At 34.9% G+C, this 17,266-nt stretch overlaps 1 protein-coding gene across 15 annotated transcripts in view; it reads right to left on the bottom strand.

Moving 5' to 3' along the window:
* The window catches only part of SUGCT (succinyl-CoA:glutarate-CoA transferase), a 429,352-nt gene that overhangs the window by 362,396 nt on the left and 49,690 nt on the right, over nucleotides 1–17,266 (bottom strand). For all 15 annotated transcript variants that reach the window (XM_040689369.2, XM_040689382.2, XM_046936920.1 and 12 more), the window contains one exon: nucleotides 2,857–2,952. In XM_040689369.2, coding sequence (XP_040545303.1) covers nucleotides 2,857–2,952 — 96 coding nt within the window. The remainder of the gene's footprint in view (nucleotides 1–2,856; nucleotides 2,953–17,266) is intronic.

The following is a 17,266-nucleotide window of genomic DNA, read 5'->3' as shown; positions in this document are numbered from 1 at the left end:
CCATACAGACAGCTTTATGTGTACCATGAAAGACATCATGCCCTGAAAAGAAGTTTAAATTCTTTCTTGTGAGTTCTGGTGATGAGCAAGCAGAACCGAAACTTCAACATTTCACATGGTTAAAGGAGAACACTATCAGAAAATGAGAAAAATCTTTAAAAGAGTAAAAAAAATCCTTCTGCACCAAACTCCACATCTCTTTGGTTAAGGGCTCATTACTTGGACCAGATTTTCAAAGGAGCTACACATCCTGGTAATTTCAGGAAAGAGAAGACCTAGCAGAAAACCTAGTTTTAAATACAGAAAGAAAGGTCAGTCAAGGGTTAACACATTTCAGGAACAAATTATGCTGCTAGTGTAACAGTCAAGAAGTAATGAGGAAATCGGTGAAATTAAAAGTCTAAATGCACACACAAAGCTAAATTTGGCCATGTAGACAGAAAAGAAAATGAAGCCATTTGCAAAGATATTCTTGTCAAAATTATGAAATTAAAGCTCAACAAAAAAAATTACAATAGCATTCAGCATACACTATTCACTGTCTTAAACAGAGCACTAGAACACTTACCATTACAATTAAAAGAACAATTAAGTGCTAATTATATACATTTCAAAATGTTTTCTACGTTTATTTTTTAGATTAGATTTTTTTTTTTTTGGTTGGTATTCTAATGTGACTCTGATCAGATTTCTGTCACAAAGAGAAATCACAAATATCTAGATTTTGCCTTTTTAATGTCTACAAAAGTATATTCCATGATAACCCATACTTCCACAATTTATCATTGTCTGACATTTTTTCAGCAGGATTTCAGGCTCTGCATCACTTCAAAGTAATATTTCTCTACCAGCGTGCAAGTACAAACTACAGCAAATGATAATAAAATAAGGTTGATGCCACAGGAAGAAAGGAACAACATTTTGCTACCACATATTTGTTCTGAGTTAATCTGCAAGTTCAATTTCCTGAAATGTCATTTTTATTATTTGAATTATCATTCACTTGGCCAAAATACCTTGAAACAAACATTCATAAAACTAGCACTGTGATAGTCACATATTAATTCAGTAAGCAAAAGACAATATATTCAATAACTATGATGGGTTGATGACTGTCAAGTTTCAGAGTTCTGTTCTAAAATTATATTGCAAATGAGCTATGGAAGCAACTATTAAGGCAATATAATCACAACAGTGAAGGTTAATTCAAGTTTCTAACGTTCAACTTTCTCACTTTACTTTGATAGTTAAGTAAGAAACTTTAGAAAGCACAATAGATTTAAAGTCATCATCAAAATTACAGCCATGCCAGCTGATTGAAAGTTAATAGACAAGCCACAAAAAATGGTGAAAGGCGCTAAAAGGATCCAAGCTTCATTTTTTCAACCAAATGCAGTATGGTGAAGACAAAATGTTTTGTTTAGTCAGGTTTTTGGTTTTGCTTATACAAACTTCAGACACTTCAGGTCCGTTTTGTACTTTCAACACACCAAAGTTCAAAAAAGGTTATACCAAAAGGTCACATAATAGAAACATAGCACAACTTGTGTAGTGGATGCCTGCTATGGATGGGTCACGTTGCACTACACAGCATGCAGACCTAGTCCTACAAAATATAGACATCCTCCTGCACTGACCAGAGCAACAGTAGTAGACCTGAGATAAGAGCACTTCAGGATGAAAATCAGCCTTGCAGAAACAGCCACATCATTTCCAGATCACTCTCAGAGGCAATTTGCAATCTACTTTAGCTGGTCCAAAAATTGATAGTTGACTATGCAGTGGCATGTACGAAAAAGAAAAAAAAATGTCTCCTGGTTCAAGTAGGCAAACTGTTTACAAAAACTACTGATTCGTATTTTATACCTGAGAAGGCTTGCCTGTGATGTTTGGCATGGAGTTCCTCTCATTTTCTAACAAGAAAGATACTGAGTGGTGTTCAGATGCCAGTTGTCTCAGACAAATGCAGGGAACTATTCCTATCAAGATTTAAAGAGCTCTAGCCAGAAATGAAAAAAATCCAGACTCTGCCTAGATGGATGCAAACATGAGTTTTGATAACAAATCCAAAAACTATGAAAAAAAGAATAGACTGATTAAGTATATATGCCCAGATCTCCCTAAGCTAGTACAGCCTTCATCAAGATAACCAAACGATTAGCTAGAAAAGAACAAAATTCTTTGTTTACTTGAAGAGTTTCCCATACTAGCCAAAGATAAAGCTTGCAGCAAATTTTTTTTCCTCTGCTTGTTTATATGATGAAGGTCATGTTATTTTAAGGAATTTCAGCCCTTCATTAGATGTAGCAGGCTATGAATTCCATTGCGGAAATTGGAGGTCTGGTTAATTCTCTCTCTAACCTGTTGTCTCAGTGAGCACTAGTGATTTGCAGGAAACTCAGTGGAAAATGTTTAATATGCAAGAACTCTCAGACTTTCATAGCCACATAAGATTGTTCTCAGAAGCTCACAAGGTAAAAATAATAAGTTACAGAGACAAAAAAAATTCAGTTTGTGACTGGTATGGAAGTCAGATCATCCTTAAAATGAAAAAAAAAAAAAAAAAACCTGCTTTCTCTGTCAGATGAAAAAAAATCTAGGCACCATGCTAGCTTTAAAGTCATCCAATTTCATTAAACCCTTTTGATCTATTTCAGTGTTCTGTTACTAATCTACTGCTGACGAAGAAATATGCAAAATGCTGAAACTACAATGAACAACAGAACCTTGTCCTACCTAGACTCAGACACATTACAGAATACAGCAGGTCATGGGAAAAGTCAGTCAGTTCTCAATCTCATAATACATAAAATCATGGATTTCAAAAACAGAATAAACCTAATGCTTTCTGTTTACCTGATATGGAACAATACTCCCGTGAGCTGTACCCCAGCGTTTAGCTTCAATTTTGCAATTAAGGTAATTAGCTGCTACATGAGTAAGACATGCAACCTGCAAATGGAAAAAAAAGTAAAGTATTAAAAAAAACCTCAAAGTTCACTGGCAACTTCTTTGAGATTTCTGTGTATTTGAATGTCTTATATAAAATATATAAAATATATTAAAAAATTATATAAAATATTTTATGTCACAACATGTAAAGGTAAAGTATTTTATGTCATAAAAGCATCTTTTACTTACTGCATATTATGAATTGCTTGAAAAAGGTATGAAAGTGATTATGTAAAACTCATACGGAAAAAAAAAAAACAGTTCCATAACACTAGTAATGCCATGCAAATCTAGCATTAAACTGCCTTTAGAAATAAGACAGTATTACCCTAAACATTTTACAGAATGGTCAACAGACGCAAAGTGTCTTGTCCAAATTCTGAAAGGAAAAAGAAGCACAATGAATTTGTGAGTTAGAACTCTCATTTCCTGAATCTCAGTCCCATGCTTAAATCATAAAGACATTTTCTCAGTCACAAGATCTTTGTTTTCTACTGTTCTTCATCTACATGTGCAAGCTACAGAAAATATTTCAGAATTCTTCAACTCCCACATATTCTGCAATATTAAGAGGCAGGCCTGAGTAAATCATTTGACACTTGAAGATAAGGAATGAGTTATCAAGTTAATAGTAAGACAGACAAAACCAATAAAGATTAACTGTCTGAAAAATATAGCATGCAAAATTTAGTAATCATACTATCAGGGGTAAATACTTTGTAAAGCACAACTATATCTTCGGAATAGAATGAAAACTTATCATGCAGTATTGCGTGAAAATCTGTAGTTCTGCTATAGTCACTGTCAGATTCTTCATCACTATTTCTTTGGGAGAAGAGTGTGGGATTCTATCTGAAGCCAAGTAACACATTAAAGCATTAAAATTAGCATGCGAGTTTCACACTAATTCATCAGACAATGCATTTGTTTCACACTTGAATACTAGTAAAAGTAAGTAAAATTGCTTGCTTTCATGGTAGGCTATGTGAATTCTTTTTTCCAAAAAGATTATTTTCTAATTCTATCTAGGGGAGATGTCTGACATTTGATACAATGATTAAAGAGTTTACATTATTCTGTCACTATTAATCTACATCAAAATACAGAACAATTAATTCAAAGTCCACCAGTAATATGTGCATTATAAAATGAATTTTTTTAAGAAATTCTGATCTCTTCCTTCCTTCATGTGCTCTGAAAAGGCAACATGAGTGCATCAGTTCCATCTTTAAAGCTTTAATCTTCTATAATAGTAAATAGTAAATAGTTTATGTTGATTTAGACTAGCAGAAAACCTAGGAAAATGTACAGCAAATGATAATTTAACTGCTACCAAAACACTACTAACTACAAATACAGCATGCTATTCCTTAGAACTGTTGGAAAACACTTTATAGCTGGGTTTCAGCTGCAGCTTATTATATCAGTGTCACTTCATTCAGCTAAAATGTTAAACAATGTCTACTCTGGCCCTCAGTAGGAGATCCACTGGAAAATCTCAGCAATAAAGGAAATGGATCTGTGAAGTATGTAGAAAGGACTTTTCCTTCTTGTTTGCAACTTTCCTCAGTAACACAGAATGAAACACTCTATTATTACAGTTAGATGAGTCACAAAAGCGTATTATTTATTAATAACATATATCCTAATCTCATTGTTCCTCTCGTTATTCAATCTGAGGTAACACCACAGTGATATTTTTCTACCATAGCAAACAGCTATGCAATGATGACAAAATTCATACTATATTATTTGCAAGATATTGTTCCGAATTTTGTGTGCAGCACTACACAACTGCTGCATTACAAATTTCACTCATGGTTGAGAAGCATCCATTACAATAGGCTAAAGACACAAGAACATCCTGTCTACTTAGTTTTTCCCACTTTTGGAAGGAAATGCTAGATTAATCTCAATTGTGAGAAGGACATAGTGAATAAAATCGAGCAAAACAGAAATCCTACCACATCAATATTGGATTCAATCAAGTTGAGATGTCATTCCACTTAGTTTCTGTCTATGCTGTAGAAACAGATGTTCCGCAAGAAAAATTCTAACCTTAAAATAATAAACATTTTCTACAGTTTTGCAAATTGTTTGAGATGTATATAATTCCTTTAATAGTGGAAAACAAACAGGTACACATTTCTCCAAAGCACTTGTACTCACTACAATTGAAAAAAAGATTTAAAACATAGCATTCACTGGGCACTGGAACTGCACCCCTAAAGGCTTGTTTCAGTAGCAATAGCCAGCAAACACCAGGGAAGTCAGAAGCTTGGCAAAGACTGCACATATATGGAACTAAAAGTTGCCTGGAGTACATTAAGGCCTCAGTCTGAAAAACATCTCTCTTTCAGTCAATGTGTTCATCTTTCACTTTAATACATGTATCTATGTATCTTGCGAAAATTGTTTACAATTTTTCTTCAGTAAATCGTGAAGGAAAAAGGCTTCAAGTTCCTTCTGAATTTCTTCTGAGTTGCATACCTTGTTTACAGTCAAATTACCCAGCCAAAAGGAAGTATTATTTTTATTATCATCATTATTATACAAATAAACTTCTATTTACCACATCAAAGTAAGTATTTCAGTACTTTGTGTTTTACGCATACACATACTTAGTTGAGTAAACTTTGTGGCATTTTGCCCCATTAGTAATAATGTCTAATGAATTTAGCAGACTTAGAACACTTGCTGCTATTCCTACTGCCTCATGAAACTGTTACAGCAGTCCTGGGACCATTTGCTTCTCCCTTTCTTTCTTTTCCTGGCTCATTTCACTGCCCTTGATCTCATGAAAGCTTGATGCTCACTGACATAACGCTATCTACAAGATCTTCTGGCATTTATGTTTTATGCCCTTAACAAGAAACCCAAAACTTATCCATCTGTGTCTTACAATTAAGCAAACTTCTAACTAAAAGCATTAAAAACAACAACTCAAACATTTCTACTAATATTACATCCCTTATAAAAATATTGTTAACAAAACCAGTATTTCTCCAAACTCCACCATATTTCAAGACTCAGGAAAGATCTCATAGCTGATAGACGCTTTCTGCACAACTTCTCAAACTGAAGACTGATCTGTATTACCTGTTCAGTTATAGATTTTTAAATACAGGTTTAAAACTGCTTTCTTTTCTTTCAGTAATAAGAGATAAATGTAACTTCTGGACTGGTAATATTAAAGCATATCTAATACAATAATACAGACATCTCTGTATTCATTTGCTTGCAGAGGCAGATTATATACATAAATATGTATAATCACATCTCTAAAGATAAGCATTTCTCAATTTCACATCAGTAAAAGCAAAAGCAATACACCTTAAGATTCCTTTCTGATTTTACCGCTGACAGCCAAATCACACAGTTGTTATATACTTAACTAAACGAGAACAAAAGGAGACCTGCATTAAAGTCTGAAAAGTTATGCTCAGACTATGGCAGAATCAGACAGATGGGAAGTAAGATATTAAGAGCCATGAGGTGAACAGAGAAAAGAGACAGTTTCAAATGATTTTTTTTTCAAGATAGCACATCAAACAATTTATTACAGTGAGTTCACTGAGTCAATCCATCATTTATTTATGTGCAAAGCTCAACAAGTATACGTGAAAAACAAAAGACGGCAGGTAACTAGAAAGAGGAGAAAAAACATTTTAATTAGATTTACTTTCTTCGCTCTCCAACGCTGTGTCTGTTTTACTGCTATGTACCTGAAGATGGTGATTCTTATTCAAGTTTATGCATATTTTTTCCTCATTTTTTATTTGCTTTTTCTTAGCGTGGACATGTAGGTTTTCAGGAACTTTGAGAGACAGGTGTTTTACAGCAGTAAAGATCATTATTTTACAATATACTATGAAACTATCAACCCAAATGTTAAAGCTCTATAAGCAACAATCATTCTGAAAACTTTCAGTACCTTATATTGTTGAAAGGCCAATCATGTTCCACAGAAGAGGCCTCAACATTGCCATGAGCTGCCAGTGAGCATTACCTTATACCTGGGTAGATAAGGGACTCCCTTCTAGCCTGAAGTTTAGAGCTCAGCAAGAACTTACATACAGCACAAGTGCAACATACATCCATAGTTTAGGCAGACGGTCCTGCTTGCAAGTACACAAAGTCAATGCCAACAAAGAGGAAGGTCTTACGAATTCATCAGCAGTATCCCTACATCCGTGCAAAGAAGCAGATCTGACCTTACTCTGAATTCTGAATTTGAATTCCTAACTGTCCTGTATTATTTTCCCAACCTTCCATAGCCCATAGTGCCGCAGTTGCTTTCAATTTGTGTTTTGCAGAGCAGCAAATTCCATAAATGACTTGAAGAGGTCTGTAAAAGGAACCTGAAAATGCCAGACTATGATCGTGTAACCTAAGGTTTGCTGTTAAAGAGTCTCCACCCATTCAAAAAAATGTCTGTGGTCACATTATGAACACCAGCACTCTGGGTGAAAACAATTTTCTCTCTACTTGTACTGATTCTTTGAATGTGAACATCCATTAACTGATTGTGAGTTCCTTCTCCCCAAAATGAAACTCCTGGCACTGAAGAATCAGCACACGGAATAATCCCAACCACAAATACAACTGTATAAAGAGGAAATCAAATCCTTATTGACCAATAGCTACAAGTTTAGAATAGATCTCACAGTAGGATCTATTTTAGAGTATTCCACTCAGACACTTAAGAAGGTACCCAAACCTGTGCCAGTAATCACATGCAGCTCGTGAGACTCACTGATTAAAGATAACCATCAGATGGAACAGTCCTTTTAGAAATAATGACATGCAGTAAATCGCATTAACAGAAATTTATTAAGAATTAGGGGATGCTTAATAAACTAATAACAATAAAAATAGAATAAAAACACAAGCAATAAAAAACAAAGGCAAAGTATTTGAAAACCCTATCGTAGACATGAGACATGAATTTTCAGCAGGTAAGAAAGTAAGAGATTAAAGCAAGCTGAAGTTTACACAGTAGCACACTGAAACACTTTAGTATAAAAATGATGTCTAAAACCTAGACTTGCTCTATTAAAAACCTTTCAACTATATAAATATAGAGATATGGAAGCATCTTCACAGAAACAAGATGCTTTTGCATAGCACAGAACTGAGTTCAGTAAAATGCATCAACAGGAAAAGGAATCAATCCATGAATTATTTTTTTTAACTAGCTATTTAGATCTAGAGAAGACCAGAGTGAACATTTCTGAGCTTCTCACAGCTATAACATCCAGCAGAGATCTCTTGATTGCAATTCAATATTAACAACAACAAAGACTTGATGTAGCTAATAGACATAGGACTTGAAAGTTCAAAAACAATTATTATTCAGCACGGTTTCAAGCACAAGTAAACAGCAAAGGAACTCCTATCTCCTTAGTCCCCACTGCAAATATATATTCATCACTTAAAAGAATTTTAGGTAAAGCATCAGAAATATAAATCTTAATCATATAATCTAATAGTACTGACAGGAAAGAGGAAAAAAATATTTTTTAAAGTTGAAGAATTGAGTATGTTTACAAAAGAAAAATCAATTTTCTTAATCGAAGCCACATATTAATTATCTTTTCCTGAAAAAGTAAATAAAAATATCACTTATAAGGCACTGGAAGAACTTATGAGACACTCGAACAGATTACCTAGTGTTATGGTTTATGCCCCATCCCTAGAGACTTTCAAGGTGAGGCTGGATCAGGCCCTGGGCAACTTGATCTAGCTGTGATACCCCTGTTCATTGCAAGGGAGTTGGACTAGATGGTCTTCAGAGGTCTCCTCCAAATCTTAAGATTCTATGATTAGTTCCTATGTCAGTTTCATAACAACACAGTAACCATTCTAAGGAATCAGTAACTCAAAAAAAAAAAAAATCAATTAAAGAGATTACTAAACAATTTTCAATCACTTGTTTGATAGGGGAAGTAGTATAGGACCTTCTGACTCATTTAAATAGTAGGTACTTATTTAAAATTTACGGCTAACTTTTAAGGGAATATGTAGCCCAAATACTCCACCGAATCTCCTAGAGAGTCCCTGTTGGCCTTTATGAACACCACATGTTCTGCACACTGCGCACGCTGCCATCTTGGGTTCCTTTCAAAAGACAGTTCCTTAAAACAAGGGTGATTCATCCACTGAATCTCAAGTTTCCACTCCAAAGAATAAAGACATAGAGTTTCTCAGGGGAAAAAAAAAAAAAAAAAAAAAAGACCATCAACGTATTTTCCCATAACTACTTACTGGAAACAGATGAATCACTTTAACTTTAAAAACAAATCAATTTTTGGCAATTCCAGGACATAAAAAGATTGGCCAAAACAGTTAAAACTTTGGAAAAGTTGCTAGCAAATAAACCGGACTCTGATACCAGACATATCAGACAACCTTAGCAATAATTGGCACTTCTAAAATCATTTTCTCATTTCTCCACCTTCTGTGAAGGAAGAATATATAATAAATGCATTATCTTCTATATTTTTATGCTGTTATGCTAAGACCATGAAAAATACAACATACAAAAAGTTTCTTTTGCTACATTTTGTACACATATTCAAAATATTGTAATACATTTTGTTCTATTATTTCTTAATTGTAGCACTTCCCACTAAGAACCTACACATTTAACATGAATTAAAACTTAAAATATTTAATGCTTAATTCTGTTGGTGCCCGGTTGTATTTCCTTGTGTTTAGAAAATAGCACAAACCAAATTCTTAGTGTGGCTTCTACCCATGCAAAGAACTGCAAGCATACTTGCAAAAAAAACCAGAATAATCTGAGCTTAAAAGGTGTAGCTGAATATGATAGTTGAGAAAAAAAAAGAGCAAAACATGCAAAAAAATAAAATAAATAAAAATAAAAAAATTCCAGACAGACTTTGCTTATATACAAACTAATTACCTATGAGAACAGGCAACAAAATAACTTCAGCAATGTTTCTTATTATTTGCAACAGGGTAGTACCTAGAGGCTCCAATTTGGACTCCACACACACTTTGTGAAGGATTGTACTGTTTTATTGAATCGGTAAGAAAGATGGTTTTCCATGCAAAGCTGCCAACACCCAAAGGGAGCTGTATTAAAGCACTTCTCATTTTTGATCTTATGATCAGAAACAGTGCCATGTACAAGGGAAGTATGCATACATCTAACTAGCATCCATAGTGCAATGCTAATACATCTATATTATACTAGTACATCTATAGCACTCATCTTCACCTCATCAGCATTAACACTTATACAAAAAAAAATTTAAAAGCATGACTTCTGATAAAGCCATTATTACCTGCTCTGTGAACAACCTGATTTAGCTGCGTATGTTCACTGCAGGGGAGTTGGACTATATGATCTTTAAAGGTCCCTTTCAACTCAAAGGATTCTATGATTCTATGAAGTTCATCATTTTGTATGACTAACAGACATCATCAAAATAGCAAAGTATTCAGAATCTCTTTTCCAGTACAATTCTACAAAAGGATTTTTAAGGGAAACCTTTACTTTCTACTGGTTTTGCAAAGGCTGCAATAACAAATCTCCTGTTGCACATATAGAAATAGAGGAAGATAGGTAGTAGAAGTCATGTACGATAATATTACTTCAGCAGAGCAACACTAGTATTAGTTGTAACACTACAAGGTCTTTAGACACTGCCCATTAATTGTTTATGTGCAACTACAAGGACAATACGAGAAGCAAACTTGTGGAACTGAATGAAATAGCACATATTTTAATGCACAAGATAAATGTTGCAATGTTACAAAAATGAAATTAACAAATTAATTTGTTCACATTGTTGTTAAGCTCTGTAATGTTGCCTGCAACACAAATGGGGTTAACCTATACAGTTGTTAAGCCACATACAAGTTAAAAAGAAACACTGTCCAAAGTTCTACTGGATTTGAAAAATAAATGAATTAGCATCATCAATGCATCTGGAGTCAAAATATGGCACTTCTGCATAACATATTTTAAATAGTGACAAGTCTGCACATTGTTCTCTGAAAAAGGAAATGTGTCCTTATCAGGTTTAGAAAATCATTTAATTAGTACAAAAAAATTAAGTACGTTTGAATAAAGTATTTTCATATAATTTTCATCACAGAAATCTAGTACTACACATATTCATTCCAAAGAAGGCAAGGCATTTTTACAAATAGCTGAACTCTGCCTTTTAGGCCAAGATGCATGGCATGCAGTATGGAATAACCCTCAGACTAATTCAGGCACTCGTCCTGCACCATCATGGTGGCAGCTCTTCCCTGTCATCTGGCCCAGCTCAGCCCCAGGCATGCTCCCATCATTCAGCAACAACCATAGTATCAGCATACTACTAGCAATGTTTTGGCTGAAACCAGTTTACTTATGAGCTAGAAACAATAAACTACAGAATGATAGAAACATGAAGAAATATGGTCATGGCAGACAAAATCTCATCGGACCAAAGGAATCATTAGTCCAAATCTGTAACAGCATTCTCCTTTATTTCGCTTTATTTAATAATAATAATAAAAAAAGAACAATCAGTGCTATCTGAGATGGTCACACAAAGCACTGCTCAAACCTTAGTTACATTCCATCAGTGTACACAAAAATGACAGGCTTGTGAAGGCTTATTAGATCTCCAGAAGCTCAACAACATATCAAAATCACTAATTTTACTTAGTTACCATTTTCTATGACATAAAATTGAAACCTGTTCCATCAAATTACAGCTCTTCAACTTGCACTGCAAAAATCTTGAAAGGCCTTATCCAAATCTGACCAATGTAGAGAGCAACTTCTAAAAACTTCAGTGAGTTTAGAGAGAGGTGAGCTTTAAGGATATCAATCATAGAATCATAGGAAGGTTTACGATGGAAGGAATCTTAAAGACCCTCAAGCTCCAACCCCATGGGATAGACACCTCCTACTAGATCAGGTTGCCCAGGGCTCCACCCAATCCAGCCTTGAAGACTTCCAGGGTTGCACTTCCATAGCTTTTCTAGACAGTAGAAAAAGGCATTTTAGCCTGTGCCAGTATCTCACCACCCTCACAGTGAAGAATTTTCTCCTAACATCTTATCTAAACCTATCTTCCTTCAGTTTAAAGTCATTACTCCCATCCTATCACTACACGTCCTTGTAAAAAGCCTCTCCTCATCTTACTTGTAGGCCCCCCATTGTGGTTTAACCTGGCAAGTGGCTCAGCACCACACAGTTGTTTTGCTCACTCCACCCCTTCCTATTAGGATGGGTGAAAAGAAAAAAATCAGAAAAAAAATGACGTACAACTTGAGAGTTGAGATAAAAACCATTCACTAAGATAAAGAAAGAGAGAACAAATGTATTTATGTATACATATAACAAGTGATGCACAAGCAATTGCTCACCATCTGCCAACCAATGCCCACCTAGTCCCTGAGCAGTGGAAGGAAGCCCAATGAACTCTCTTTTCCAAACTTTCCTTCTGCATGATGTCATATGATACAGAATGTCTCTTTGACTGGTTTCGATCACCTGTCTTGATCTTGATCCCTTGCAGCTCCTTGTGCCCCCCTAGCCTCTCACTGGTAGGGCAGTAGGAGAAGCTCAGAAAAGCGGAAAGGCCTTGGGTCTGTACAGCACTGATCAGCAATGACTAGAAACATCACTGTGTTACCAACATTGTTTTTCTTCTAAAACCAAAATATAGCATCACACCAGACATTATGAAGAAAAACAACCTTATCCTAGGTGAAACAAGGACACTCCTTTGGTTACTGGTCTCCTCAGATCCCTGTCTTCTCTAGATTGACCAGCTGTAACTCTCTCTGTCTCACAGCCTTCTGATAATCCTCCTGGCCTCCTCTGGACCTTGTTCAACAGGTCTATGCCCTTCTTGTGCTGGCGAATCCCAGAGCTGTATGCAGTACTGCAGGCAGGATCTGTGCTTATTCAGCTATTGTTTGCTTACATCTTTGTCATATACTTTGAAACATCCAGGATATCCTTTTTCTTCCAATACTAAGCATAATCCTGAAATATGATCTGTTGGTAATTAAGTACAATAAACATCTTGATACCATTTCCAAAGTCATTTCCATATTCAAAGGTTATCTAATAATCTCATTAAAAGAAATATCTTCCTTTGTCTTCAGATTCTCTCCTTTTCCCACTTCAGATAGTTGTTTTTTATTTTTTCTGTGTACTAAAGGGGTATATTTTTTCTATGTCCTTCCTAGTCTTAATTAACAACTCAGGAAAACGAAGCTGCAACATATTCAGGCTTAGTTTCATTAGCACAAGAAATGATTATAGCAAAGACAAAAATATGAAGACTTTACCGTCAAGTAGCAAACAAAGAAGAAATTTCTCTTGCAATCCGGTTAAAAAAATCTGTTTACAGAGCAAAGAAAGCCATCAAATCTGAAAGTCAATTGGAGTATGACATTCCAACTAACTAATCATTAGAAGTCACAACACATTCCAAAGAGGCCAATATGAAATAGAGTTGCTGTCATGTTACTACGGTCTCCAGGACTACTTCAATAACATTCTGGCTACTTAAAACCCTGAGGGATAACGTCTGCTCTGTATTAAGCTAAGATCCTCAATTGAAATTCTTGAGAATAACAGCGAAGAAAAGTGTCTGATGCATAATGTATAATCTAAAGAAATGCTCATGTTAATTTATATGTGGTTATGTTTCCATATCAGAGCTGTGTAGTGAAAAAGAATGTCTCCATACAAAGCACTCCCACTTCTTTTACATGACAGAACACTATGTTTTGCAAGACGACACTCTATGAGCTTATAAAAAAAAACTTTGTTTAAACCATAGTCAAAACAAAACAAGTGTGTAAAAGTCCTATTGGTGGCTCCTGAAATCACCAGAAACAATGATCTCTAAAAAAGCAGATTTACTTTATTGTAACAGCAGCAGGACCAACACAATGAGAAGATATTACAAAAAGAAGAATGTTCACCCATCTCCAAAGATCCAGGCCCACAGAAAAACTCCACAAAGGAGGTAACTCCAGCAAGAGATCCTTCCTCAGTGTCAGTCAGCCCTTAAATGAGGTTCAAGAGAGGTGGAGCCAGACTCCACCCCTTCCAATCACACAGGTCAATTGCCTTCACCTGTGCTCTCAGGGCTGACCGGTTCTCTTCTTCCAGGTACTCAATCAGTGGTTCAGGCTGTGACTCAGCAGTTCCAATACATTTATTTATTCAGAAAACTTACAACTTAGCAGGTAGAAAAGCAATGTTACTGCCAAGATACCTGAATAGCATTTGAGTTCCACAATTGCTATTTCTCATACAGCTTACTGCTGAAGGATCCTATGATGCTGTATGTGACCTCCAGGCAGCATGTAATCAGTATCAGTTTCAAATATAAAGAACAGTTTGTAAAAGATGTATCACAAAAACTTTTAATGGAGACCACTCAAAGCACTTGAAATAGATATACCTTAAACAGATGCATTTTGGGAAAAAGTGATCCAGAAACACAAAAACTATTAGATTCTAAACCTCGGTGTTTTCTGAATAAAATGTCAAACTAAAGCCAGAGATACGATGTAGAAAGTAACTTATGCCAATTTTCTAGGGTCACTTTAAAATTTGAAGATGAAGTTTCCTATAACAAATTCAAATTAAAACATAATAATCAGAAGCACAGAAATGTCTGACGAACAATTATATAACACAAACAATATTAATTGCATTATCCTGTTTGTGGAATCTGCAAAAACAATGCACTCCAAAACTGTAGAAATGTTAAATGTAAAATACTTCTTGCATATTTTCAGTCCAAGAGAAACCAACTTATTACAGTATTTGTTGGAGCCTGGTTGCAATTAAATACAGGAAGGATATTAAAACTTCCAAGAGATTTTTTTTTTAAGCCACAACAGAAGAAAAGGCGCAATTGCATAATTGGAACCAAATCCAAAACCCACTTCCTTCTTATTTACTAGCATCATCTAAAGGACACTATTTAGATGCTGACGCTGAAAGGTCTGGAGGTGACAACTGTAAATCATCTGAAATGCAAAAATTTCAAAGGAATTGTATGACATGGGTTAAAAGTTTATAGATGATAGATACAGAAAGTTAGTGCTCACTGCAAAACCACATCCTAGGAGTCACTGCATCTCCTTGGTAAAATTCTAGAATTCTGTTTTGTTGTACAGAAAGAAATTTTCTTTCATAGTCATAAACTGACATAGAACAATTGGACAAAACTGTTTGATATGTAACATTTGAAATAAATGTCTTTTTAAGATATTCTAAAAATAACATTTTTAAGAAAACCAAATTTCATTTATCAGATACAAACTACACAAATAATGAACAAACTTGCCAATCAGAGGGAAAATTCTTTAAAAAGTGTAACTGATAGCTGAATTCACTTCAGTGCTCTTTGTTATTAGCATATCTGTGCAGGAAATTAACATCAAAAGCAACATCCTACAAAAAAAGAAAGCCTCTTGCTTTTCTATAAGGCAGGTAGAAAAGCGATAGCGCAGACACAGATTGTCATGCAAATACTAGGGCTTTTCCTATAAAATAATCCAATTGTTGTTCGGCGATTTCCATCTATTTAAGAACTTCAACTCCTGGGGGTTGTTTTTTCTTTTTCTTTATTTTCCTTTTTTTCCCCCCCCTCCCTTCATCCCCTGCTAGATCAGGCTGCCCAGAGCACCACCCATCCTGGCATTCAATACTTCCAGAGATGGGGCATCCACAACTTCTCTGGGCAGCCTGTTCCAGTGCCTCACCACCAGTGAATAATTTATTCCTCATATCTAATCTAAATATACACTCTTTTAGTTTAAAGCTGTTACCCCTTGTTCTATCACTACCCTCCCTAATAGTCTCCTGCTTTCCCTGTGGGCTCCCTTTAAGTAGTGAAAGGCAGCTACAGTGACTTCTAAAGGGCCTTAATAATGCTCAAGGAATGTATTATACACTTATTATATAGAGAGATAAATATTATTTATAGACAGGTATTATTTATAAGATACTTTATATGTTCATATACATTTAGATACGTATATATAGATATATTAGATAGATAAATTAGATAGATAGATAGATTACATATATACACATACATAGTCTTGTGTCAGAATTCCCAGTTCAGGTGAAAGGATGGAGAAAAGGATAAGCATACTAGCTCAGTGCATGAAACACTGACAGAAGCAAAAAGGTACATATACATCCCTGCTCTCCTAACTTAATAGAAGGACATTACAGCAGCACTTTTGCTTAACACACAGAAAAAAAAGATTTATTTTTCTCTCACTAAAAGTGACTATACTCCAGTGAAACTCACACTGCAGAAGCAGCATTTCTCTGGCAACTAGATCACACAAATCAACAAGAACAAACTAAAAATCTACAGTTTCAGGTTCCTTGTTTTGACAGTATCCATGAGAGATTCCAAAGACTCACTCTTTTTAAAGACTCAAAACATGAGGAAGACCTTGCCTTAGGTATCTCAGTTCGGTGTGTAAAACCATAATCCCTCTAAACAACCTGATTGTACCACAGTAATTGTCAAAATTTCTTCCTAAAACATTACCAACAGAAGCATTGAGAACAATTTTTCTCACACTAATTACTTAGATTTTCTTCTACTGGTTCTTTTCTCATCTTTGATGACACTGACCTTTCAAGATTTACAAGTAAACAATAGTTTTGGGAAAAAAAAAAAAAAAAGGAAGAAAACAAACCAGGATAACTAGAAGACTAAGACTAGATGTTCCCAGAGACAACTGGCTGTCAGCTACATTTTTTTCATCTATTTTAACATGTTTTCAATGGGATTGATCACATTGTTTTCTACCCCAAAATCTCATCCAAAAATATTTTTCTCCAATTAAATAAAAGTTCTCCTTAAAGTCTTAGGTGAACATCCTAGAGTAAATTTTGGACCAAGGTTGTAAGGCTATCTAAAACAAAATACATATTTTCTGATTAACAATTTCTATATGTAGTCTATTACAAAATATTAACATATTTCAGTTTAGTTTACCCAACTCCAAGGAAAAAAAAAAAAACATTTATTTTGCAATTAGAATGCCATGTATGGTATTACTCTTTAATAACTTTTATATAAATACAATTTAATAACAAGTATGGAATAAAATAATATATAAAAAGTGTATATATAAACACCGTCCCCTCACCATTTTGTACTTCTTCAGCTAAGCACATAAAAGCCAAAAATCACATACCATGCACACTTTGTTCACTAATATCTATCTCAGTGTTCATTCCCTTTCTCCTATATGCCAGTGAGTGGCCCTAAAGGATACTGAT

The sequence above is a fragment of the Gallus gallus genome, chromosome 2 (genome assembly GCF_016699485.2).
Source record: "Gallus gallus isolate bGalGal1 chromosome 2, bGalGal1.mat.broiler.GRCg7b, whole genome shotgun sequence".
NCBI classification, from domain to species: domain Eukaryota; kingdom Metazoa; phylum Chordata; class Aves; order Galliformes; family Phasianidae; genus Gallus; species Gallus gallus.
This window is presented reverse-complemented; position numbering and strand designations above follow the sequence as displayed.